The following is an 11,262-nucleotide window of genomic DNA, read 5'->3' on the forward strand; positions in this document are numbered from 1 at the left end:
GTTCGACAAGGATGCTGTTTATCACCAATTTTGTTCAACTTGTACAGCGAATGCCTTACCAAGGAAGCTCTGGATAGGCTTGGAGGCTTCAAACTAGGAGGGCAAATTATTCAAACTGAGATATATGCAGATGACCTTGTGTTAATGGCTAAGGAAGAAACTGTGCTACAGGGCATGATTGATAGACTAATTGAAATTGGAAGGTGCTATGGCATGGAAATGAATGTGGAGAAAACAAAAGTAATGAAAATTTCGAGACAACCAACCCCAGTCACAATAAAGATAGACCAAAAACAACTGGAGAATGTGAAATGTTTTAAATATTTGGGTAGCTTGTTAACAGATGATGGAAGGTGTACTTGTGAAATTAAATCTAGGATTGCCATGGCAAAAGCTGCATTTAGCAAGAAGAAGAATCTTTTTACCAGCAAATTGGACTTAAATTTGAGAAAGAAACTAGTGAAATGCTACATTTGGAGCATTGCTTTGTATGGGGCTGAAACTTGGACATTTAGGGCAGTAGATCAGAAACACCTGGAAAGCTTCGAAATTTGGTGTTGGAGAAGGATGGAGAAGATCAGTTGGACCTATTATGTGAGAAATGAAGAAGTGTTATTTAGAGTCAGTGAGCAGAGGAATATCCTACACGAAATAAGAAAATGGAAGGCTAACTGGATTGGTCATATCTTACGCAGTAACTGCCTTCTAAAAGAAGTTATTGAAGGAAAGAGAGAGGAGCGGACAGAAGTGACCAGAAGACGTAAGAAGATGCTGGATGACCTTGGGGACAGAAGAGGATATTCTCATTTGAAGGAGAAAGCTCTAGATCGCATTAAGTGGAGGAACTCTTCTGGAAGACACTGTGGACCTGTCGTCTGACAGATTACTGATGAATGATGAATGTTCTTCCAATGTACAAGTATGTGCATTATGGAAGATTAGACATTAACAAGAACAGCAGTATCTAAGTGACAAATTTATGCAATACACTGTAATTGTTTTGGATATGAAACTCCATGAATTGAGTTTCAATTTAAAAATTCTACAAAAACCAAACATTATTTTGCTCATCAACCTGCTTTCATTGAACATCCTTTCAACATACAGTGCTTTATAGGCAGTTGTGATTTGAGAGAAGAAACATTAAGTTTGTTATTCAAGTTCAGAAGAAAGCAACATGAAACTTATACTGTAACAAATTATTTCATCTAAAGGATTCCTGTAGACAAATCCAAAATGGCATCCATCATAGAAGATCCAAAACACTTACAGGATCTAAACAAAAAATCAAATTAACTTTAACACTCTTGTTGGTAATTAGCCATCTCACATGCAGCTTGCTTTCTAAAGCCTTTAAAAGTTTTAAAATCTAAAATCTCTTTTACATCACTGGAGTATGCACAGTACATGTTTTGACCAACACTGGTCATCTTCAGGTGTCTCTAAAACTGCTGTGCTTCCATCCACAAGTTCAATTTTAGGGACATGCCCTCGCCTATGCACCCATGTGTCCTATGGTGATGGGTACTTCCTCTTATTGTGTCATGTGTAGCTGTTATCAATGTTTAAAACTTTTAAATGTTTATTTATTTATTTCATCTCTACAGATCATTGTTACACGATATAGGACAAGTCAGTTACTGTACATTGGTAGATTACAATGAGAGATTAAAGTTTACAATACTTAGAATTGTTTACAATAGATTACAGTAGAGTACAATAGTTAGAGTTCGTATAGCGTGAGGCGGAATCCATATTAGGTCCCCTCGGCACGTTGGCCTCCATATGTTCTATTGTACCTCTACCGTGATTATGCTTATGGAGAATTTGATGGATTATAAAGCAAGTTGCACGTCAAAAGACAGTTCTGTTACAAAGAAACTTAAGACAAATGCAGAAGTTCTGACAACAAACAGTTTTGATCCTGGTCTGGATTTCTCAGTCGATTCAACCTCCCCTTGTTTTACGTGTCTCTCCTTTAAGAAAGGCAACTTCTTATCCCAAGCAACAAGTTTGAACCTTTCACCTAAGGAAGAGGCTGACCAAGCCAAGTTGATAGATGGAAGGCCAGAAAATTCACAATTCGGTTGTTCTGGAAAAGAACTGAAGCCGACTGACAAAGTGCCGGAAAGAAGAACTGGTGATGCTGGTCTGGAAATTCTTTCTGTTTCCTGTTTCGAAGTGGATATCTTCTTTCTTCCAAGTTTCCTTGTAATTGTTCTAAACCGTCTGGCTCTAATGGAACTTCATTTCCTTCATCTTGTACTTGTTCTTCTTCAGGGTTTTGTTCATGCAGAATCATTGTTTCATCTTGTGAGTCGAGGTAGAAACTTAACAAAGTTGGAAGAATGTCTTTAAGCTGAAATCCTTTCTCACTTTCTTTCTTGTTTGTTATTTCTTCTTCCAGAAATTCTACATCTCTTGCCACAATTATTTGAGACGGACTGCGGGAATCTGATAACCGATAAGCTTTACTTTCCTTCTGGAACTTCTTTGAACCAACAGTTTTTGTTTATGTGGCCTAGCTTACCACAAATTTGACATTTTGCTGGTTTACGTTTAATTTTATCTTTGGACAGAAAGGCTGAATCTGAATTTGCATTTTTACCAAATTCAGTGTCTTGCAATAGCTTAGATTTAATGAGCTCACTAGTCAGAGTTACGTTGGAGTTTTCAAGCGCCATATGCATGGGATAATACTCTTTAGTTAAACCCTTTAACATTAATGCTGCTAATAGCTCATCATCTATTTTTTTGTCCATTGAGACTAGTCTGAGATTTATTGACATGAAGGCATTAACATATTCCTGCATGCTTTTATAGTCCTCAAGTTTCAAAGAGCACAAATCAGTTAAAATACTGTGATGTGTTGCGCAACTTATTATCCAACTATTGACTCCCTGATCTTTGAATGTTCTTTCCAACGCGTCCCAGGCTTCCTTTGCTGTTGTTGTCTGGACGACGTAAGATTTAACTTGGGGCTCCAATGTCAGACAAATGATGGCTCTTGCTTTCTCGTCCTTTTGTTTCTTGATGGATATAGGCGTTGTGTCTTCTGCAGGATATCCTTCGACTGCTGACCACACAGTTTCAATCACTAGAATATTTTGAATATCGAAGCACCATTCTCTATAATTTTCGCGTCCTTTGAGCCTATCAATATTCGCGAAGGGCTTCGAAGTGGCCATGATGAAACTTGTTTCTTTGTCAGTCCAAAGGATCACTTTTAAATAACACTTTTCACTTCTGTACTTTTTACACTTATCAATGATATGATCCTGGGCCCATAACCTGTTATTTTTGTTACTTCCACGTGGATCGAATGATAAGTGAGAATCAGTGTTCACTCTACTCCTGCTTTATTAAGACACTGAGATTTGATACAGAAGTACGCCTTATATATACATACAGGCTTATAACAATAGTAACACATAACAATATAAAGATACTGTTGTTACACACGTAACTATAGTTACACATAACAGTAAACATCACTTAGGTAACAAGACATAACCTAGTTCTTAAATTGTTTACAATGATGTTGCCAACTCTAACATTATATTTCACTATTTGAGAGTTGCCAACATAACAGTTAGATGGCTAATAAGTAACAGAAATAAATAAATAACGTGCTACAGGGTGCTACGATACATTATTATTAACTTTAACACCTCCTGTTCTACAGAATACACACAGAGGAAGGAAAATCTGCATAGTGATAGCACTCTAGACTTATATTTGGAAAGTGTTCAGTTGAGTGTCAGCTGAAACACTGGCTATCCTGAAAGGTTTTTTATGATTCTCCTCTGTCCCACCAGACAGGTGTCAGTACAGTACCATGCTAAGGCCATGGCTGCTTCCTTACTAATGCTTTCCAATTCATTATTCAACAATCATCCCACCATTTGACACTAGAGCCCAAGATACTGACTATAACCAACACTATAAACTCTCAAATGTGTACTGAAAATACAAAATAAATATAAGAAACAAAGAGAAATAAAAACAAAACTATAAAACAACAATGGTTTCAGTTCTGATATTTTGTTCTGCTCAGTATAGATTAATATCCAAGGAAGAATAAAAGCATAATTCAGGAACATAAATATTACATTTAACGTCAGTGCAGAAGTACCCCTACAAGATCTGATATGTGAAGATAATACTAAGAAAACAGGAACATATCATGAAGTAAAGAATGATGATAAAGAATTGTTGAATCAAAAAGCTAGGTGCATGATTGCAGAGTTCCCCGGATACAATTAAATTAATACACCCATATATTTACCAAGACAGGACACTATGATGACAATGATGACTTCTTTTTTTGAGCATTCTTGATTTTCTTCTTCAGTGTTGCAATATCAATATCTGAATTCTGGTTCGCTGCTGAAGACTTGCAGTGAGGTTCCTTAGGTGGAATGAACGGTTTATTCCGTTTCTCTTCACGAAATCTGGCTGCTGCTGCATGCTTTTCATCCTTAATTTTCAGCCTACGAGCCCGTCGCTGCTCCTCTTTCAAAAAGTATTCACCACTTGCTAACAGCTTATCCACTTTGCTCTCTGTTTGTGGGGGTGGGAATGGTGTGTACCCTTCCTTAGTTTTCTTTTTCTTTGGTTGTTTCCGTTTGCTAAGATTCTTGCTATTGAACTTGGGAAGAAACCTTTCCCAATTTTCATTCTTTAACTTTGGATCTTTTGCCAATTCACGTTTGATCATTAGAGCTTTGATATTGTATATGGGATGGATATTACGCATTGTATCTTCAACAATACGCCGTACCTGTTGGAGTCCTTTGTAAGGGCCTAGGGCCGCAACGGTTTGACCCTGGACGAGGACGTAACAGTCGGTCAACAGCTCAATGGACTTCAAAGTGCAGCCACTGGGCCCAATTAGTCTCTGCCTTCTCTTAACAAACTTTTCCCTGTTGCGCACTAGCGATCCAATTTTTATTATATCTGATTCTACTTCATCCTGAAGAACGCGAACTGCTTGTTCATATGGTACACTTCTAGATAAAAGCTTTATCATATCTCTTGCCTTTATGATAATGTATGGATCCCACGTACGCCGAGTTGTTCTCACAGTCATACTACCTTCCACAACATCAAGATCCGCCTTAATACCATGTTCTTCGAGAGAGGATTGAACCAAAGGCCAACACTCCCTCAAATAGTGCTCTCTGTATTTGGGGAACAAAGTTGCAAATGAACTTTCTTCTAAAAGTCTGTGTGGATTGTCCTCTGGGCGAAATGAGGGTACTTTTATAGACCATGCATTATCAACCACTTTGCTACGTCCGCCGTCCTTTTCTTCTGAATCTGTACTTGTCATTTTAACACGTGAATTCACAACCAATAAATGAAGCTAAACGGTCTAAATGCTCCCCAAAACATAACCTCTTCCGCAACACACCTGTTTTGACCACACTAAGAACGATTGCACGAAACTGCCAACATGAATTAACTTCTCAAATTCACAATGGGCTTTTCTCGTTGCGTATAGAATAATGTATTGGCATCACTGCTATCGACTGCCGTGAACGTTTGTGGGTGTTTTGAGCGGAGGATGGCGTTATGAGGTCAGGGGTTCGTGGGTGTTAAATTGCTAAGTTGAAATCCGGGTACATCGGCTGCTAAATAAAATATTTAAATTCTTGATAATATCTTTGTTACGTGACTTGAGATGGTCGCACAATCTGGATTGGGGGATAGTCGTAAAGCACATACCGGTGCTTACAAAGACAAAAGTAAACCCGCAGAGATTCGTAGCAGCAACATCAATGCAGCGAAAGGTAAATTCAGTATATTATATTGTGTTGAAGATGTTAATCATTTTTAAATCTTAACATTATGGTGTGTTATTGTTGTATTTGATGAAGCAGTACCCAGTGTTTACATATTTGTCCCAACTATTTTGAGTCTGCGTAGTATTTTAATTTCGAATCCATTAACCTCGAACTGTGTCAGTAGTCCGCATTCATTCATTTTTATTCATCCTGGAGATCAAAATACATTGATGCAGGATGGCCATCCAAGTTATACGTTTTACAAATTAAAGTAATGATAATAAATATTAATTTATTAGAAATGTAACAATAGAAGTATTATTAAAAGTATAACTTATTCTGCATATATGCAGATCAGTAGCTAATATTACAGAATTCTTTATTGAGGTAAGTTTTTCAGTTCATTTTTAAACTGGTTTGTTACCTGTTTTTTTTTGGACAGTTCGATATGAAAGATGCAACCTGTTACAGATGGTTTACTCTTATAAAAGTTCTAAGTTATATTGGGTTCGTACACCTTGTGGTTATGTAGAGAAGCAGTTAGCAGAGTAAAATCCCAGTTGTTAACATGTTTTATGCCCTATTGGTTTGTGTCAAATACTCTCCACCTGCATTCTTTTTTTTTTACTTCTCTTGACTGGAGTAGCCTCCAGTTTTAAACATGGATAGACATGACATCTACTACATAATTCGTATTCTCATGAAATTTACATTTAACCTTTAACATCTGAAGAGCATCAATAGGTACACTAATGAGTATGGTCGTCATAGGCAAAGTACATCAGTTTCTGCATTTGGACATTTAAACACAGCTAGTGGAAGCTCGTGCACACTCCGCTAGTGGAAGCGTATGCACAGTCCTAAGTATTTATTTTTAAATATAGTAAAATTGAATATGCAAATTTTTTTTCTTGTTTGCTGCTTGACGTACATACAGGCTTCAACCCCTGTGTCATGTAACAGAATCCCACCTTTGTGTAGTACTCTTTGAAGCACCTGAGAAAGTACAGTCCCACATCACATACCTTGCATTTCAAATGCTTTTCAGTTTCATAATTTTCCAAACATTTCACTGCCATTGTATGATAACATGAAATTACAATATTCAAATTCACTATGAACTCACAGAAAACTGAATTCACACTGTATCTCAGCTGTGATGCAGGTATTGGGTTGGAACCATAGAAAGGGCAATATTCTCTTGCAGCCAGAATAGCAGGGCTTGGCACTGAAGTAGGGAACAGTGAATATTCCCTGTAGCCTTTCTTGAAAGGACATGTTTTCACTTTTCTGTCCTTTAGTCAAAAGACTGGAATATCTGAAGAGTGAAACAAAGATGTGAAAGTTGCCAGCAAAGAACCAAATGACCTTTTTGCTTCCAACTGTTTTGTGGCACCAGAGAATGTGAAAATATTTCAAGTGTTACAAGCAGGAATGATTTTATAATGCAGAACTATGTGCTATGTGAAGAAGTGGGAAACTATTTTTACAGTTTACATCAAAATTAAAAGAAAAACTTCTTGCATTTATCAAAAAAATTGTATTAGGTACATCATTTTAAAATACAGGGCAAACACCCTAACAGGAATGGACATTTAAACATGCACCAGCAGCAGGCATTGAAATAAACTCAGGCCAGCACAAGCTATCACCATTTCAAAAGTCTGGCATTTAAAGGTTAAACTGTGCATACAAGGGACAATATGGAGTGAAGTGAATTAGCTTAAAATTCAATTCAATTTTATTTCATCCATGAATCATTATACATGATATGGGACAAGTCAAAGATTAATATTAATACTAATACTAAATAGTAATAATATAATAATACAGAAATAGTATGCCAAATTATAATAATTGATAATAATAATAATAATAATATAGTAATACAGAGATAATAATATGACAGTATAATTAGTCTTGAAAACAGTTTCTGTGGTCTTAAATCCTCCATATGTCCTATTGTACCTTTACTGGTGGTAATGCCTATGGAGATTTGATGGAATGAGGATTGGCAATATTTAAATGTGTTGGGGGAAGAAAAATAAAAAATACTTCAATTTGGTATGAAATACTTTTAAATTGTGATACTACAGCTGCAGACATCTGGGGGTAAGTAGTGTAAGTAGAAGAGATATTGGCATCTCATTTCTCCTTTATAGAGCTGCCAGCATTGCAGCATAGTTAACCATTTAGCATGCTGCTCATCAATCCTACTTAAGTATTCCATTCTGGGTTGAGGAACTGGCAGTAATAACATTAATAGAATTTGTCTTTTTTTTGGAAGAAGGGGACTACTTGTTTAAAACATTATGAGAACATGTGACCATTTCTTATGATATTGTAATGTGTTTAGTTTACTGAAGACACCGTTCGGATTGTTAATTGGTTTATTTAACAACCTACAAGTATCGGCTACAATTGATTAAACACTGTTGTGGGGTTTCACACTTTATAACCCTATTCGCAATAATCCATTCACTCTGTCCTCAGTAGTCTGCACATATTAATTATGATATGGGAGCTATACAAGTGTCACTGCATCACACACTCCCAATTGCACGATTACACACACGTCCGGTTTTTCTTTCCGCGACAGCTGCTATATTCCAACTCAACTCGTAGGCTGCTGCCTTGAGAACTCGTTCACTGCTGACTTGAGAACTCGTTCACTTGAGAACTGTCTTTGGCCGCTGATACACTTTAACTTGTGCACTGCTGACTGGAGAACTCACTTCAGTGGCTGATACACTTTTAACTGACTTCGGCAGCTGTGTAGTTCCCTTATATAGTAGCAGTCTTTGCCTGTTACGTAGCAACGCTGCTGGGAGTTGTTTACAGGTATGTAGCAATTGCGGCGTTGCGTGTTACATCACCGCGGGGTGAGGGGCGGGGTGTTGACTTGCCTATTACCATAGTAACGACAGTGCTACGATGCCACCATGTACCGCTGGGGAGGGAGGGGTGTCCTCCATTGCGCAACACATCACAATATCATCTACTCCTCTGCAAATCAAAGTCACTTACTTCTTTGCTGTCACATTTCAGCTTTCTATTTTCAAAAGTTTGATGTGTGTGTAGATTTCTTTGCCTCACATTCATTCCTCACTTTCATTTTTTCCTCATTCATTCTTGCTAGGGAGACCGGTGCTTCTACGTTACCGGTTCCTCCTATACGGGCCATTCCCTTCCCCCCCTGTTTTGGAGGGGGTTGACCTCCACAGTGTCCAGTTTTTGATGTCCATATTTGTCCTGATTCCGTGTGGTGGTACGTCTCCCTGTGCACTTGCACGTGACTCCAACTGATTCCCTGAGATCTGAGTCTCTTGTGCTGTGCCACACTTGCGCAGCAGGTCATCTTCTTGTCGGCCATGACCAGTCACTTCCTCGGGAATCCACCAGCTCCCTGAGTGAGGTTCTTCTTCGCGATGTCTCTCATGTGTCGTGCCACTGTCATGTGACAGGACATCTTCATGTCACTTCTCTTCTCCTTTTGCCATGCCACTGTTGCACGGTGGCTCGTCCCTCTATGGACGTTGGCCAGTCTCTTCTGGGGTTTCTGGCGGTGGCGCTCTGTGGCCAGTTTTTGGTCCTTGCGCCTTTTCTTCTTCGGTCCTCTGACCGGCATTACTTCGGCGTCTACTTTGGGGACCTCTTCTTTCTGTGCCGCCTCAGGTTTCCTGTCCAGTGAGGTCAGCTTTTTCTCTTCTTGACATGCCTCCATCTCTTGGCAGGCCGTTATCTCATCGTGGTTGTCGTTCACCCTTTTGTCTCTTATGGCGGCCATCTCTTCTAGCCATGCTTTCTTATTGGACTGTCAGCCTCCAATCTGGCCAACAACTCTTTATGGCTGGCCTTCCTATTGGCCTCCGTCTTTTCTAGGTAACATTTCATGTTGGTGTCCGCTTTTTCTTGGCCAGCTCTGATTTCCTTCAGCAGTAGTTCCATCATCTGCTGTGACTCCATTTTAGCTCATGTGGCATTATAACACTTGAGGTGGCATTAGTCTAATAACTCCTCTAAATTCGTCTCAGAATCCGAACTCAGATTTAACGAATCTTTATTGGGCACTCACTCTTACAATTGTTATCACTTGCAATATTACTTGACTTCTGGCCCAATACTCAAATGTGACGTCTCAACTATCCTTGGCCGTGGTTGGATCTCAACTGTCTCTGGCGGCAGCTATCCCAAGATTATCTTGTTCTCAATACTCAAGTACTGTGTACATGCCATAAGCTCTGCTTATATAGGGATTATGCAGACCGGATACCAGACATCATTTTTCATGGTTCCATTACCGCTGTTCAGGCAGTCCGTTGTTAACGCATCACAGTATATTTGTAATATTTGCATATGTTGAAAGCATGAATCATTTGCATGTTATTTGTTATATTTAACAATAAATTCATTATTTGAAGAAAGAAGTCTTCTGGGATGTGGCACCGTGTAGATATTGTGTTAACTGACATTTCAGAGGAGTGTGTCACCTCCATCTTCAGGGTAGAAGAAAAAAGAAGAGAATATGCAAGTGAAGATGCAGCATGAGCAGGTGGATGGAGGTGATATGTTCCTCCGAAACGTTGGTTAACACAATATCTACACAGTGCCATATCCCAGAAGACTGCTCTCTCTAATGTCACCACCGTGAAAACCTCAAATCATACAATTCGTTATTTATTCGAAGGAAAGGGACAGCACTCCCAAATTTCTGTTTTTATATATTTGGATGATTGATTTTGTTGAATAAAAATGAGACAACTTTTATGTGTTGCAACAAATATGGAAAGAAATGCTATTATTTATGCAATTTCCCCATATTCTTTGAATCATTTAGTGATATTTAAGAACCATGTGATTTGACAGGGATTCAGTAGCATGTTGATTATTCTGGAAGTACAAACGGTTTTGTCAATTTTGCAATACTTATTACCATTGCACATGCAGTGCATTGCCTCACTTCCCTGATATCTGGTAATAAGATGAAAAACTGTTGCTTAACCTTTAAACGACTAAAGACAACGTATGTCGTCGCAAAAATAAAGGCAGCGGTATGAATGACGGCATATGTCGTCGCGCAGTCCACGCGTGCGGCCGGCTTTTTAAAATCTAATTTTAAGTTATAAATTCTCTTTCTACTTACATGATTTTTGGTCACCAGCTTTATAAGTTGTCTCTCTTCCCACCTGAGTCGTCTAACGCGATGTTGGTTTCGTTTGGAAATCTTGGAAACATCGGGAAATCCAGAGTCCGACGTCGCACTTCACGCACATTGACCGGACGGTTTTTCGTTTCCCACGCGAAAAGCACACACGACACCTCAATTGCAAAGTAGAGGGAGTCGGCCAGTGATGTGGTTTGGCCTTCTATAATCGAGATATCTCCGATAAAACGGCAGGGGTTCGACTCCTGGTCGCACAGTCCGCGCGTGCTAACTTTACATAAAATACAATTTTAACGTAAAAAATAATGT

The 11,262-nt window shown here is 38.7% G+C and overlaps 2 protein-coding genes across 2 annotated transcripts in view; one reads left to right on the forward strand and one right to left on the reverse strand.

Moving 5' to 3' along the window:
* LOC111863351 (KRR1 small subunit processome component homolog) overlaps nt 1-5,467 on the reverse strand; it is an 11,581-nt gene extending 6,114 nt beyond the window's left edge. The window contains exon 1 of the mRNA XM_023849600.2: nt 4,289-5,467. Within this exon, the coding sequence (XP_023705368.1) occupies nt 4,301-5,335 (1,035 nt within the window). The 5' untranslated portion in view covers nt 5,336-5,467 and the 3' untranslated portion in view covers nt 4,289-4,300. The remainder of the gene's footprint in view (nt 1-4,288) is intronic.
* A 65-nt stretch (nt 5,468-5,532) lies between these two features.
* LOC111863352 (T-complex protein 1 subunit delta) overlaps nt 5,533-11,262 on the forward strand; it is a 30,838-nt gene continuing 25,108 nt past the window's right edge. Inside the window, exons 1-2 of the mRNA XM_023849601.2 lie at nt 5,533-5,795; nt 8,639-8,691. Of these exons, the coding sequence (XP_023705369.1) occupies nt 5,687-5,795; nt 8,639-8,691 (162 nt within the window). The 5' untranslated portion in view covers nt 5,533-5,686. The remainder of the gene's footprint in view (nt 5,796-8,638; nt 8,692-11,262) is intronic.

The sequence above is a fragment of the Cryptotermes secundus genome, unplaced genomic scaffold (assembly GCF_002891405.2).
Source record: "Cryptotermes secundus unplaced genomic scaffold, Csec_1.0 scaffold509, whole genome shotgun sequence".
NCBI lineage: Eukaryota > Metazoa > Arthropoda > Insecta > Blattodea > Kalotermitidae > Cryptotermes > Cryptotermes secundus.